The sequence below is a fragment of the Dromiciops gliroides genome, chromosome 1 (assembly GCF_019393635.1).
Source record: "Dromiciops gliroides isolate mDroGli1 chromosome 1, mDroGli1.pri, whole genome shotgun sequence".
In the NCBI taxonomy this organism is placed as follows: Eukaryota; Metazoa; Chordata; class Mammalia; order Microbiotheria; family Microbiotheriidae; genus Dromiciops; species Dromiciops gliroides.
This window is the reverse complement of record NC_057861.1, coordinates 400,295,806-400,311,916: the sequence shown is the minus strand read 5'-3', so window position 1 is coordinate 400,311,916 and position 16,111 is coordinate 400,295,806. Positions and strand designations below refer to the sequence as shown.

The window sequence follows — 16,111 nt, the reverse complement described above, 5'->3', positions numbered from 1 at the left end:
GGGCCAATTAAAACCATATACCACTGTTTTTGATTGTTGCTAACAGAATTTCCCATGCATTATGTGATGCTGTTTGCAAAGCCTTTTTGCCTTAGTGGTAAGGTGTCTGATTACTTAGGTTGCACCCTTTGGAGAATACTAGGTGAGAGGAATTGTTAGGTCTGTCCCAATCTGTATTTCCTTTTGTGACTATTCTATTGTTCTATGGAGTGGTTCTGCACCTGAGAAGGAAACTTCTTTGGTTTTCCTGGGACTCCCACCAGTTGGAAAACAAATTCTGGAGTATGCCTTTAGGGACTAATTGGCCTGGTACAAGCAGGAGGGATGCAAAATGCAACACATTTCTGGATACTAAGCAAATTAATATGTAGGTTTCCTACTCCTGATACTGAATTCCTGATACTGAATCCTGATACTGAATTGAGTGATACTATGCTTAAAGATACTTACCTACTTTGTGAGCACAAGTGATTATTGGAAAAATAAGGAGCAGTCTCAAATATGTAATCATGTATATTTACTGTTTTACTGTTAACTACTTTAATAGGTGGTTACAAAGGATTCAATGAAGAAGTAGTGGCAGGTTCTGGAAGAAGTAAGTTTTAATATTATACAAATGATTTCATTTGTTTGATTTTACTGTGATGATTTTTCATTTCTGAATTTGTGAAACATTTTTATCCCTTACTAAGACACTTGGAAATCAGAGGCTGAAGGAGAAAGTGGTGACTTTCAAGGTATGTTAGTTCACCTTATTTATAGTTAGATTATACATAATTAAAAGTATATTTAGGACATTGATATTATTTTCCAAGAGCACATTAATTGAATCAGTAAACTTACATTTTGTGGATAGAGTTGTGTAACTCTTTAAAAAGTCTTATTTATGAAGGAAATGTAAACTCTAAAATGCAGTGGCTTATTTTCTTAAACCTGTTATTTTGTCTACCTAAACTTTAAAGACTTCATAAAAGGGTGGGGAGCAAAGAAGCATTTAAAACTTGGTCTTCTGTTTAACTTTTAATATTCACATAGCTTTTACATATCTCTGATTCCTTATGTTTTTTAGTTAATAGTTTATTATTGTCAATTTTATAACTGTTGGGATGTTTTATGTTCAAGGACCAAAAGTGACCTACATACCACCTCCCCCACCTGAAAATGAAGACGCTATCTTTGCACACTACCAGACTGGCATAAACTTTGACAAATATGATACTATTCTTGTGGAAGTATCTGGGCATGATGCTCCACCAGCAATACTGGTTAGTATATTTATACTTTGTATACTTGCTACCAAGCAAGCCTTTTCCTAGTATCTTTTTTATGAATATTATCTAAAAATACTTTTCTCAAAACTATTGTCAGAGAGTGTAAAGTTCCTATCCAACCTTGTTATCATGTATATTAGGTATGAAATTTAGAAACAGATAAACTGTCCAAAATGAAATTTTTTGTGTACTCTATTATAACATGAACAAAACATACTTTCAGATATGAAAACTTTATTTTAAAAATAATAATAAACATTATTATTTAAAGTTTTGAGTTCCAAGTTTTATCCATCCTTCCCTCCCTCCCCTGTTCCCTCTAGGTTATACATGTACAGTTATAGAAAACATTGCCATATTAGTCATTTTGTATAAGAAAACTTGAATAAAAGAAAGAAAATGAAAGAAAGTGAAAAATAGCATGCTTCAGTCTGTGTTTAATCAATATCAGTTCTTTCTTTGCAGGTGGATAGTATGCTTTATTATTAGTCTTTGGGATTATCTTGGATCATTGTATTGCTGAGAATAGTTAAGTCATTCACACTTCTTCATCAAACAGTATTGCTGTCACTGTACATAATGTTCTCCTGGTTCTGATTACTTCACTATATATCAGTCTTGCAAGTCTTTCCAGGCCTTTCTGAAATCGTCTTGCTTGTCATTTCTTATAGCACAATAATATTCCATTACAATCATATACCGTAGCTTGTTTAGCCCTTCCCCCCTTGATGGACATCCCTTTGATTTCCAGTTCTTAGCCACCACAAAAAGAGCTGCTATAAATATTTTTGTACAAATAGGTCTTTTTATCTTTTGGGGGATGTCTTTGGGATATTTATATTGCTGGATCAAATGGTATGCAGTTTTATAGCCCTTTGGGCATAGTTTTGTTAGGACCCACATCCCCTCCAGCATCCAAAATTTTCCTTTTTTGTTGTATTTGCCACTCTGATAGGTGTAAGGTGATAACCTCAGAGTTGTTTTAATTTTCATTTCTCTGATCAGTAGTGATCTAGAGCATTTTTTCATATGAGCATAGATAGCTTTGATTTCTTCCCCTGAAAACTGCCTGTTTATATCCTTGGACTATTTATCAATTGGGGAATGACTTAGATTTTTATTAATTTGACTCAGTTCTCTATATATTTGAGAAATGAGGCCTTTATCAGAGATACTTGTTGCAAAAATTCTTACCCCATTTTCTGCTTTCCTTATAATCTTGATTACATTATTCTTGTTTGTGTAAAACCTTTTTTATCATCAAAATTACCTATTTTACATTTTGTATTGTTCTCTATATCACCTTTGGTTCTAAATTTTTCCTCTGCCCATAAATCTGACAGATAAACTATTCCATGCTCTCTTAATTTGCTTATGGTATCACCCTTTATGTGTAAATTATGCATCCATTTTGACCTCATGTTGACATGTTGGTCTATACCTACTTTCTACTATACTGTTTTCCAGTTTTCCCAGCAGTTTCTTACATCACTATTTTTCCTAGTACCTCTCCACGTCCTAGAGAACTGTCCCAGTGAAATGATTTTTTTTTTCAAAAAAGAAAAAGAGAAAAAAAATCGGGAAAACCGATCAGTATATTAGATAATCTGAAAATATGTCAGTAGGCCACATTATGCCAAGGAGAAGGAAGGTTGGAGCAGAAGAGGGTCTTCTCTGGTCTCTTGTGGGAGGGGGTCAAGCTTGTTCTTTGTAATTTCACCACAATCACATTTGATTGATTGTTCCTTTATTGTTGAAAGAGATTTCCTCAGTCAAGCAACCCAGCACGATCAGTAGTTAATTCCTTAATAATTGCCAGCCTGGGTGGATAAAAAGTAAGACAAAAGCATGGATCTAACCATGTCCCTCTTGTCTTGGTTTCCTGTTGTGTTTACATCACACAGAAAATGCTCATTCCTTGATACCTACTGCAGTTATTCCTTTCACATAGGACAGGTTAGGAGTGTGACAGCCCCTTGATCTGGAAAATCCAAGTAAAAATTTTAGACCCTCCCTTCCATACCAGAGAAGTCTGAATTTTTTCTTTTATGGGGTGTTCACACTACCTTATTGTAAAATTTGGGTTATTTGGTCATGCATTCTGTTTTGTCTGCTGGCCTTCATGTATCCTCAATAGCTTCTGCAAAACTCCCAAAAAATTCCCATTATTTTTGATGCCAACCCTTGATGTATGGAAACTTCAATGAGAAAAGTTGACATGTGGAAGGGGTAACTGTAGTCCTTACCCAAACCCTCCATCTCCTAGAGATTGTTCCCCAAACCTAGTGAACATGGGGGAAAATGACCTGTTTCTGTCCTCAGCAGTCTTTTTTTTTTTTTTTTTGCGGGTCAATGAGGGTTAAGTGACTTACCCATGTGGTCACACGGCTAGTAAGTGTCAAGTGTTTGAGTTCAGATTTGAACTCAGATCTTCCCGAATCCAGGGCCGGTGCTCTATCCACTGCACCACCTAGCTGCTCCCCAGTGGTCTTTTTGTAGTCCTTCCAATTTCAAGAAGTCTATACCACACTGTAGAGGAATTGGTAACCAGCCCTCCAGCTATCAGGGTTCCTTGGAAAATCTCTGCTTGTTTTCCAAAGATCAATCAGGCAGTTTTGTAGTCATAATTTTTCTTTTCTTAGCCTTGTTTTCCATTTAGGGTGGCATTTTCTTCTGTACTTTGGTGCAGCTGGTCCTGTTTCATTGTGGACTTGAAGGATCCTTGAAATGCTTGACTTGTAAACAGTTGTGGCAATATCTCTAAGAGTCATTGAAGTGTGCTGTTTGGGAGCTATGATTTTTCCATACATCCATTCTTAAAATCTAAAGAATTAAAAATACATCAAAAGAGAGCAATGTGGATATCGTGAAAGCTAAGGGAAATGGCTCCATCTAATTTCTTCTGCTCAAGGTCAGTCATTCCGAGCCAGCCTAGGGTCAAGAGAAGCACTAATAGGACCTACAAAGACCCAGCTGTGAAAACTTAAAAAAAAAAAAAGTTTTCTGAAAGGCAAAAGCACTAATTTTCCAAGCATTCCAAAATCTTAACTTTTTTCAAGAGCAAGTGAGAACATAGTTTTAGTTTATGTTTTAGAACTTTTGGCAAGCTGTAAGATTCTTGACTGTGGCTTTTAGAATGAGAATAATTGGTAGCATAACATTAAGATTTTAAATGGATTTATGTTTTTAAGGAAAATGTGGATGATAGGTGATTAAGAGAATATTTATGGAATATAATCTATAATTTTATCCTTTATACTTTTTCCTTAGACTTTTGAAGAAGCTGATCTCTGTCAGACACTCAACAACAACATTAATAAAGCTGGTTATACCAAACTTACTCCTGTTCAAAAATATAGTATTCCTATTATACTGGCTGGTCGAGATCTGATGGCTTGTGCTCAGACAGGGTCTGGGAAAACTGTAAGTTACCTTCATCTGTGTCTTGTACTACATTTGAATGTTGTAGATTTAAGAATTTTGTTACAGGTACCTTGATTCCATTTTGTTTGTAAGGGAGAAGATTGGCTCACTGTTGATTATTATAAAGGTGATAAACAAATGTTGTACATAGATTTCTTTGCTTTTTAATTCCGAATTTTGTTGGGCTCTGAGTACTTATGTTAAGCTATTTCTGATATTGTTTCAATCTACAGAGGTTATTTTTATTTGAGGAATGTTTAATCAGTAGAAGGTGGTAATATCTAAAAGCACAATATTGTAGTTTAAACACAAGAGTTTGGAAAATAGAAACTAATATCTGTTATAGATATGGCTAAAAAAGATAGGAAGTTGGGAATATCTGTTGTGGATCGTTCCCACTAGTTTAGATTCAGGAACACCTGGTTAACCTTAGTTTAAAGGGGTCTAGTGAAGCCAGGTTAGTCCTGGAATCATTTTGGAGCCAAGTAGGAAGGTAGGGTGAATAGGAAGTTCAGATCTGCCCATTTGAGTCTTGGAGAAATTATATGGATCATAGAGTTCATTCTCTTCATTTCAAGGAGGTGAGGTGATTAAGAGTAGTAGTGATATGATCCACCAAGGCAATGGGAGCCCAGAATTTTATTTGTCTAAGAAAAGGTCACATACTTGATAATCTGAGTATGGAATCCTCCTCTAGTGCTCTGTGTTTAGAATATTTGTCTTCCATTTTAGCTAGTGTCTCTGTCTCTGTCTTTCTTTCTCTCTGTATTTAGCCTACTATGTACTAGGTAGTGTGCTAGATGCTAAGAGTACACAGATAAAATCTAAGCAGTCCTGCCCTCCCAGAACCATACTACATTCTTTGATGAGCTAGAGGGAAGATACAGTGTGTACGTATATAAATATACACAAAATAAATGGAGGATGCTAACAGCTAAGGGGCTCAGAAAAAATTTTATTTCTAAGGCATAACTTATTAGACATTTGAAGATAAAGGAGGATTCTAAGGGTTAGAGGTAAGTAGAAAATAAATTCCAGGAATGGAGGACAAGCAGTAGAAAGTCATGCCTGAGGCACAGGAAGAATAAGAGTTGGCTGTACAGTAGCATATTATAAAGGGAGTAATTAAAAAAATTTTTTTTTGAATAGCATTTTATTTTCCAAAATATATGTAAAAACAAAAATTTAACATCAATTTTTTAAAAACTTTGTGTTCCAACTTCTCTTCCCCATCTCCATTCCCACCCCCCCCTCACAAGAACTCAAGCAATTAAAAATAAGTTATACATGAGTAGTCATGGAAAAATTCCCATATTAGCTAGTTGTGAGAGAAAACAGTCAAAAAACCCCAAAACTTCAGATTAAGGAATTGTCAAAGAGGAAAAGAAAAAAAAAATTTTTTTTGCAGGGCAATGAGGGTTAAGTGATTTGCCCAGGGTCAACACAGGTAGTCAAATGTCTGAGGCTGGATTTGAACTCAGGTCCTCCTGAATCCAAGGCCAGTGCTTTATCCACTGTACCACCTAGCTGCCCCCAGAAAAAATTAAAAAAAAAAATGTGTTTCCATCTGTTTTCAGATACTATCAGTTCTTTTTTTTTTTTTAAAGTGAGGCATTTGGGGTTAAGTGACTTGCCCAAGGTCACACAGCTAGTAAGTGTTAAGTGTCTGAGGCAGGATTTGAACTCAGGTACTCCTGACTCCAGGGCCAGTGCTCTATCCACTGCGCCACCTAGCTGCCCCGACTATCAGTTCTTTCTCTGCAGATGGGCTTCAATCTTCATAAGTCCTTCAAGGTTATATTGGATCATTGCCTTGCTGAAAATAACCACATGCTTCCCAGCAGGTCATCCCTCACTCTTGCAGTTGTTTTGTATACAGTACATTTCACTCTGCTTCAGTTCATGTAGATCTTTCCAGGTTTTTCTGATAGTATTCTGTTCATTATAACCTGTATATAGTACCTTAAGCTTGACAGAGAATTTTCTTCATAAAAGCCCAGCAAAGTAGGTACCATATGTTTTTCCATTTATAATCAATCATCATAACTATTTCCCTCCATCCCACTCCCTTCCCATGACATTTACTCTTCTTTTTACCTATTCCTCCTCAAAAGTGTTTTACTTCGGACTATCCTCTCCCTCTCTCTGTACTCCCTTTTTTTTTTACCCTTCCTTCCTTATCCTCTTCACGTCTTACTTTCCTGCAGGGTTAAATAGATTATTCCTCCCAATTGAGTATGAAAGCTATTCCCTCTATGAGCCCACTCCAATGAGATCAGGGTTCTTGAGCTAATTCTGTGTTACAAATTTTTCTTCTTCCCTCCCTCCACAACCCTCCCTATGACATCAAGCAATTCAATATGTCAAACTTGTGCGGTAATGCAGAACATCTTCATCTTCCTTGAAGGTGTTTTCTTTTTACTGCTCTCTCCCCCAATCTGCCCTTTCCTCCTTCCCTTCCCACCCCCCTTTTTCTCCCTCCCCTCCCTTAGGGCAAAAATATATTACTATACCTACTTGAGTATGTATGTTAGTCCTTCTTTGAGCCAATTCTAAAGATATTAAGGTTCATTCACTCCCCAACTCCTTCCCCCCTCTTCTACTCTCCTCCATAAGCTTTTTTCTTGTTTCCTTCATGTGAACTACCTCTCCCCAGACCATCTCTCCCCTTCTCACTCCCCCAGTTTATTCCTCCTACACCTCAACCCTATTTTAATGATGTCATCATGGATTAGTTAGGTGGCACAGTGGGCAAAGCACCAGCCCTGGACCCACGAGGCCCCAAGCCCAAATCCAGCCCCAGACATAAGACACCCCACCCTGTCTGCCCTACAAAGAACAAAACATAAATGCTTTACAGATATCATCCCTTCATATTCAGTTCAGACCTGTGTCTTTTGTGAATTCCTTACTGAGATAGTTCTTAGGATTTTGAAGTATTATCTTCCCATGTAGGAATGTAAACAGTTTGATCTTTTAATATCCCTCATGGAGTCTTTTTCCTTTTTACCTTTTTATGCTTCTCCAGGGTCTTGTATTTGAAAGTCAAATTTTCTATTCAGTTCAGGTCTTTTCATCACAAATGCTTAAAAGACCTCTTTCTCATTGAAATCCCATTTTTGCCTCTGAAAGATTATACTCAATTTTGCTGGGTACGTGATTTTTGGCTGTAGTCCCAGTTCCTTTGCCCTCTGAAATATCATATTCCATGCCCTTCGGTCCTTTAATGTAGAAGCTGCTAGATCTTGCTTTATCCTTATTGGAGCTCCACAGTATTTGAATTTCTTTTTTCTAGCTGCTTGCAGTATTTTCTCCTTGACCTGGGAGTTCTGGAATTTGGCTATAATATTCCTGGAAGTTTTCCTTTTGGGATCTCTTTCTGGAGGTGATTGGTGGATTCTTTCAGTTTCTATTTTAGCTTCTGCTTCTAGAATATCAGGGCAATTTTCCCTCACAATGTCTTGGAGGATGGTGTCTAAGATCTTGTTTTGGTCATGGTTTTCAGGTAGTCCAATGATTTTCAAAGTATCTCTCCTAGATTTATTTTCCAGGTCAGCTGTTTTTCCAAGGAAATATTTCACATTGCCCTCTATTTTTTTCATTTAATTGGATTTGCTTTACTGTGTTTTGGTTTCTCATAAGCTTCCATTTGTTCAATCCTAATTCTTAGGCAGTTATTTTCATCAGTTTTTTAATCTCCTTTTCCATTTGGCTTTCAAACTGTTGACTTTTTTCTCATGACTCTCCTGCATTGCTCTCATTTCCCTTTCCATTCTTTCCTCCCTTTCTCTACATCTTTCTATTTCTTCTACTTACTCTACAAAGTCCCTTTTGAGAGTTTCCATGGCCTGAGACCAATTCATATTTTTCTTGGAAGCTTTGGATGTTGGACCTTTGACCCTGTTATTATCTTCTTCTGAGGTTGTATTGTGGTCTACCTTACCCCAAAGAAGTTTTCAGTGGTCTTCTGCTTTCTCTGCCTACTCATCCTGGCTTAATGTTTCTTGGCTTTTAACCCCTTCTTAAAGTGTGTCTCTGCTTCCAGGACACACTGTTCCGGCTACAGCGTGGCCTGGGAGATGGTTGGGCTTCTTGTCAGCCTGCCTGGCCTTGTGTTTATTTGATTTTAAACTCTCCACTTGGGGGGGGGTAGGGGTGGCAGTGGGGCTGCTTCTTGGCTTTGCTCCTGTTCCCAGCTTCAGAGGGTCCCAGGTGTTTTGGTTTGGGAGAGGGGCAGGTTTTAATCTCACCTGGCTTGTTCTCACGTCTGGAGATAACCTCAGGCCTACTTACTAAGCAACCAACTAACAAAGCTCTCTGTGGTGTGCTTCTCAGCTTCTGATGAGACTGCTCCCCTGCTCCCCTCCCCAACCTGGGCCCGGGGTGGGACAGTCGAATCCTTCCGCCCAGTCCACTGGTACCTCTGCACTTACCCCTCCCCGGGAGGGTGAGCCGTTCAGCCTGACCGCGCGCTTGGTTCCAGAAGATGCTGGTGCTGCAGCTGATTTAGAGGCACTGGGGGGGTGTCTGGTGTGTTGGCCTGATTGTAGGGTTAGGCTTTATTTGTGGCCCAGCATGGCCCCCCTGAAATCTATCTGTAGCTGGAGAAAACTCAGCCTGTATTTTTGTGTGTTTTTCTGCCCCAAGGGTTCTTTTATTGCTATTTTTGGGCTGATTGTATCAGGAACTGTGTGTGTTTGATGTATTTCCTCCACCATCTTGGCTCTGCCTCTAAAGGGAGTCATTTTTAAAAAAAGATTTTACAAGCTAAACAGAGGAGTTTGTCTTTGAGAAAGGAAAGAAATAAGCATTGATATAGCATTTACATGCCAGGCACTATGCTGAGTGCTTTTTATAAATATCTAATTTGGTCTTATAACAATCCTGTGTAATAGGTGCTTTATTATCCCCATTTTTGCAGTTGGGGAAACTGAGGCAAATAGGTTGCAACTTGTCCAGAGTCTCACAGTTAGTCACTGTGTCTGGATTTGAACTCTGATATTTGATCTACAACTGTATGAGTTACCTATTCCACTTGAGTCAGGTAGTCTAATGATAAGATCTTTGATTAAGGAAAATCATTTTGGAATTTGTGTAGAGGATATATTGGAGAGGGGAGAGACTTGAGGTATAGAGACCATTTAGGCTTTTGCAATAGTTTTTGTGGGAGGTAATGAGACCCTGAGTTATATTTGTGGGTGTGTGAGTAAGAATAAGGGATGACAGGATTTGTCATCTGAATATATTTGTGGGGTGAGGAAGTATAAGGAAGCAAAGACAAGACCAGTGTCCTGAACTTAAGTGAATGAAAGGATGATGGTATATACCCTTGACAGAGAGAGATGTTTAAAATGCTAGTGTTTAAGAAAAGATGAGTTCTGCTTTGGATATTTTGGATTTTTAGATACCTGTTGACCATCTATTTTGAGATAACCAGTGAACAACTAGGAATGTATGACTAGAGCTCAGGTGAGAAATTGAAGCTGGTATATAGATCTGGGAATTATTTGTATAGAGATGATAATCTGTGGGAGTGGACAAGTCCCCAAATGAGAGAATATAGAAAGAAAATAGAAGGCCTAAAATATAGCTTTGAGATGCAACTAAATTTAGGTAGTGTGTTATGGAAGAGGAACCAACAAAGGATACTGAGAAGACCTTATAAATAGGTAAGAGGAGAAGCAAGAGAGAACATTATCACAAAAACCCAGAGAGACTATCCAGGAGGATATTGAGTGATTACTACTGTATCATAGTATAGTTTGAGCTGGTACTGCTTTTTTTCTTTACACTTGAATTGAGTCTTGAGAGAAGAAAGCAGTTTCATAAGAAGGGAATGCATTCCAGGCATGGTAAGCAGCTAGGGCCCAGTTTTGAGGATAGGAGATAAGGTGATATATATAAAGGACAAAAAGAAGGCCAGTTTGTCTGGACCTTAGACTATGGGAAGGGGAGTAATGTATAATGAGGCTGTTGATATAGGTTGGGGCCAGATTGTTAAGTCTTTAAAAGCAAAACATTAGTAGAGGCATTAGAGCATGTATTGAATTGGGGTGACATGATCAGAACTGTGCTCAAGGAAATCAGTTTGGTAGCTATATGAAAGATGTACTGGAGAAGGAGAAATGATAAATTTTGGCAACTAAATGTAGGGTATTTGCAATGGGGTAAGGATGCAGGGAGCGTGGCGTAATTGGTAATACCAAGATTATATAACGTGGTATTTTTGATAGAAGTATGGAAGTTTGTAAAGGAGGTGGATTTGAGAGAAAAGATAATTCTGCTTTGGCCATTTTGAGTTTGAGATGTTTCTGAAACATTTAATTTGAAATGTCTAATAGCCATGTGATGATATGGAACTGAAACTCAGGGGAGAAAATGGGGATAGACATATAAAAGTTTCATTTGCTTAGAGATGAAAATTAAACATATGAGAGCTAATGAGATGAGAGAGAAGAGGGACCAGGACAGAACTTCAGGGAACACCTCCAGTAGGGGGAGGATATATAAGCACCAGATGATAGTATGATAGCCTTGCCAGGCTCTAGAGTATTGTGCTATAGGAGTGAAGGATGTTGATGGTGGGAATAATAAAGGATTGGCAAGGAATGAGCCATGATAGGGGTTGGTAAGGGGAGAGGGATTCAGAATTAGACAAGTTTGTGGTTGAATTGGTTAGCTTATAGGATCAAGATTAACAAGGGAGGAAAGTTAATGTCTAGACACGGGTAACAGCCCTATAAAATACCAAAGGATAGAAAGAGATTGAAGATTTTGATGAATGGGGGATATAGGTCTAGGAGGGGCAAAGCATAGGGAGAGATGGTATTATAGAGGTTATGGCCAGATAGAGGAATGTCAGATCTTTTTATTAAGGAATTAGAATACTTGGTGGGGTGGGGTGGGGAGAGTAGGGTAAAATCCAGGATGTGATCATCTTTGTGTGTGAAGGAATAAGAGGTCATAGGATAAGAATTGAAGATACCAAGTTTATAAATGACTGAAGTAAATTTTCAACTGAGGTATTGAATATCGATAGTTCATGTCTCCTATATAAGATGAGCACAGACAACTTAAATGTTAATTCGTTTGTTTAGAAATTTGAGTTGGTTTTCTGTTTCCATATTGAAAATAATTTAAATTTTTCCATAAAGAAATATACTATATTAGAAAATATTGTAAATTTTACAATTTAAACTCTAGGCAGCTTTCCTTTTGCCAATTTTGGCTCATATGATGCGGGATGGAGTAACTGCCAGTCGTTTTAAAGATCAGCAGGAACCAGAGTGTATTATTGTTGCTCCAACTAGAGAGTTGATCAATCAGATCTTCTTGGAAGCAAGGAAATTTTCTTTTGGGTAAGTCTGTCTGAGGTGTCCATTATAACATTTTTTTCCTTTCATGGTTTGTGAAAAAATATTTTCTTCATCATAGGAGGGTGTATCTAAGACTAGAATGTTATGTTATGTTGTGTTATATTACATTACTATATATGATAATATATAATATTATATTATACATAAGGTTGACTAATTAGTCTTCAGGAAATTTATTGTTTTGCATAACTGTTGGGTCTCTTTGTTCACTTATTATTTCTTAGTTGGTTTCAAACTAGAAAAGAGAAGGAAAATTTAATTTTAATCTCTTAAATTCTCATTAAATTTGTGCCAAAATAGGTGTAATTGGTTTCACCATCATTATCAATACCTTGTGCTTACAAGTGTTACTTTTCATGGTGATTCATATAATGGATATTTAGTGAACTTTAATTTTTTTAAGAAATAAAAACTATTTTTTTTTGTTAAAAGGACTTGCATAAGACCTGTTGTAATCTATGGGGGAACACAGTTGGGACATTCAATTCGCCAAATAATGCAAGGCTGTAACATTTTATGTGCTACACCAGGAAGGCTAATGGACATCATAGGTAAAGAAAAGGTAGGATCTACAAGGTGATGTAAGAATGTGGGAATAATCACAAAATTCCTTTATTGGAAAAATTCTAAATATGTTTCCTAATGAATATTGTTGTGGTTTTATGCTGGAAGAAAGCTTTCACAATATTTAACCCAGTATCTTAGTTTCTTCTTACCTACCTACTTCCCAATGTGAGGGTGATTTTCAGTGATATGGGCTTAGAAATTTATTAGGTCTTTATAGATGAATCCTAGGAGGGGAAGTGTACTAAAACTCCTAGTAGGTGACTATTTTGACTCTCTGAATTGAGCTTCACTGCATTTTTACCACATAACACAATAGCTTAGAAGTAATCCAACACCTTTTTGCTAACCATCTGAGAATCACAGAATCAGAAAAATATCTGACTTGAAACATGCATTATTTATGTGTCATTCCATGTGACATTATGTGTGTTAGGGTTAGTTTTCTTTTCATAGGTTATTTCCTGAGAGTATTCAGTTTAGTTGAACAAGCTAGCTAGCTATCTCTTCAGACATTTTCTGTAGCGGTATCAACAAGACATCTTGAACATTTCATCAAATTTAACCTACAAAAAATGACAAATTTACTTTTTATTTTCTTGTCCCTGTTATTGTAATATATGCTCCTATTTTTTAAACATTTTGCACTGACTTCAGTGAGAGTGAGGTTCCTGGTAGTTTCTGGATGGTGAGAAAATGTAATATTTTTAGGGTTATTATGAGATAAGGAAAAATAACATCATTTATTCAGGAATTAACTTTTAATATAGAGCCTAAACAGAAATAGACTAATTTTTAGGCCAATATTTTAATTTTAATCAGTCATAAACATTTTCTCTCTGCTCTTTGCAAAAGATTGGCCTCAGGCAAATCAGATATTTGGTTTTGGATGAAGCTGACCGAATGCTGGACATGGGTTTTGGTCCTGAAATGAAGAAGCTAATTTCCTTTCCAGGAATGCCATCAAAAGAGCAACGTCAAACCCTGATGTTTAGTGCCACTTTTCCAGAGGAAATTCAAAGGTAATTTAAAAAATAGCTTTGATATATGCATCAACATTTTTATGGGCAGTCAAGTAGTATGTTTATCTTAATGGCAGAATTATTTTTTAATTTAGGTTTTAATGCATCTTTAGTTTTAATTTATAGAACAAGCACATTTCTGAAAAGGTGATACTTAAATTAATCTTCTTATAGTTAACTTCTTTTATAATTTGGGAGATCTATTTTTTATTTCCTCCTACATCTTTGTCTGTTACTAATAATAGTACAATGGAAAGTAATAGCTGGCATTGATACAGTGCTTTGCAGGATGAAGAGTGCTTTAGACATGTTATTTCATGTAAGCCTCACCATAACCTGTGAGTTATAAGTAATGTACATAATTTTCCCCATTTTAGAGATGAGGAAATGGAGATGCAGTGATTTAAGCGATGTGCTTAAGGTGTTAAGTATCAGATCTTTGGATTCCAAATCCTTTGTTCTTTCTCCTATACCATAGCTTCATTGGTTCCAGGCCTCTTTCCTGTGCAGGTACTGAATCTGTATGAGATTTTCTGGTGCATCCTCCTCTTTATGCTTTCATAATGTAAGCATCTGAAGAACTAATCTGGAATTTTTCCAAAAATAAGTCTTAAGAAGCATGTATGAAAGGAATGCCCTAGTTCTGTATTCCCTTCATCTCTCCCATCAAACTCTCCTCTTGACTTCTGATTTTACAGTGATGGGGTGGAATGGTGGAAAAAGCATATGGTGCTCACAGTTTTTTAGATGGTTTGTAAATACTGATTTAACTTTTGGTACAATAAAATTGAGACTTTCATCAAGTGACTTGATTTGACACACTGTTAGAGAAACTCAGCCATGTTAATATTGAAATTCTTGCTATAGTTGAAACCAGAAGACAAAAATAAGTTTCAAGTAAATAGGAGGGGTTTTGCAGGCATTTCTTGGAGAAACCAATAAAGAAACCACCAGAGTAAATTTCATATTCTGTCCAAAGGCAATAAGAAATATTCCAGTGGCACTCTTGATAATATCACTTGGCAGAGGATAAAGTAGTAAAATTCTATGAAGAATTTGAAAGTGTCCTCCAGAATGAGTCATATATATATATAATTTTTTTGGCTTTATCATGAAGGTGGGGATTGGGAATCCTGAGAATAAAAAGTATTGGAAAATGATTCAGAATTAAGAAAGGGGGGAAATCTGTCCAAGACTTATAGAGTACTTATAGTCTATATATGATGAATACTTTTTGAAAAAAAGTTTTATTACATTTTTGTGTTCTGAACTTGAACACAAAAATATGAAACTGTAAATCTTGATTTCACATCTTTTGTTTTTATTTTTTCTTAAGTATATAATAAATTCTAAATGGTACTTTCAAAACTGTCCTGATGATGCTTCCTTATGAACTTCATCTTGTGCATTTAAAAAATGTTGCAATGACCCTCTTTTTTCAGAGGGGGGTGAAAATCATCACTATTAATAAACTCATTACTCTTCCCTCCAATTAACTAAAAGGGAAAAACCCTCCCAAACTTTGTAACAAACAAGCACAGTGAAGCAAAACAAATCCACATGGTAGCCATGTCCAGAAATGTATGTCTCTGTATCTTGCATCCTTCACTTCTCCCTGATAAAGGTGGGTAACATTCCTCACCATATGTTCTCCAGATATGTGGTTGATTATTGCTTTGATCAGAATTTTTAAAATAAATTTTTGTTGATATTTTATATCACCAAAATTTCTCCCAGTATTCATCCTTCTTCCTCCTGCCAGACAGCCATCTTATATAACAATTTTTAAAGACAAAAAAACTTAAAAGTCACCAGAACTTTGATCAGTTAAGCCTTTTAAAGTTGTTTTTCTTTACAGCGTTGTTGTCTTGGTGTAAATTATTTTCCTGGTTTTGCTTGCTTCATTCTGTATCACTTGATTATTTGGAGATTCTCTGAAACCTTTGTCATTTCATATGGTATGATAATCCCTACATGTATAAATCATAGTCAAGACATTCTTCAATTGTGTGAGAGGCATTTTAAGGCCATTCTTAAGATTCTAGTCCTTTCCCACCCCCTTTTAGTGTCCTTTTCAGGATCAGGAAGGACATTTTGTTTTTGACTATTCCTTCCCCAGTATCATCCTTCTTCTTAAGCACCTCCTTCCCATTACCATTTGTTTATGTGTTGAATTTTATTTAGTTCTATACCAAAGTCCTTTTTTTGTCTAAGATGATTGATATTCATTTGATGCCCAGTCTACCCACCCCTTTCTCCACGTGTGAATATTCTTTTCACCCACCCCAATTGTGAGAAATAGCAAGTTCTATTCCGTTTTTCTCCCTTTAGCCTTTCAGAACAGAACCAATTTACCCCCAGAACCTATGCCTTTTTTATTTAATTTACGTAATACTTTTTGAAGACAGTAAGGTTCTGAAGAAATACTTCTTTTCTTATTAGTATGATAGCATGA

General features: G+C 36.5%; 1 protein-coding gene across 6 annotated transcripts in view; it reads left to right on the top strand.

Moving 5' to 3' along the window:
• DDX4 (DEAD-box helicase 4) overlaps positions 1-16,111 on the top strand; it is a 68,499-nt gene that overhangs the window by 34,748 nt on the left and 17,640 nt on the right. For all 6 annotated transcript variants that reach the window (XM_043977498.1, XM_043977503.1, XM_043977501.1 and 3 more), the window contains 7 exons: positions 548-595; positions 693-737; positions 1,123-1,265; positions 4,542-4,694; positions 11,898-12,052; positions 12,503-12,632; positions 13,490-13,656. In XM_043977498.1, coding sequence (XP_043833433.1) covers positions 548-595; positions 693-737; positions 1,123-1,265; positions 4,542-4,694; positions 11,898-12,052; positions 12,503-12,632; positions 13,490-13,656 — 841 coding nt within the window. The remainder of the gene's footprint in view (positions 1-547; positions 596-692; positions 738-1,122; positions 1,266-4,541; positions 4,695-11,897; positions 12,053-12,502; positions 12,633-13,489; positions 13,657-16,111) is intronic.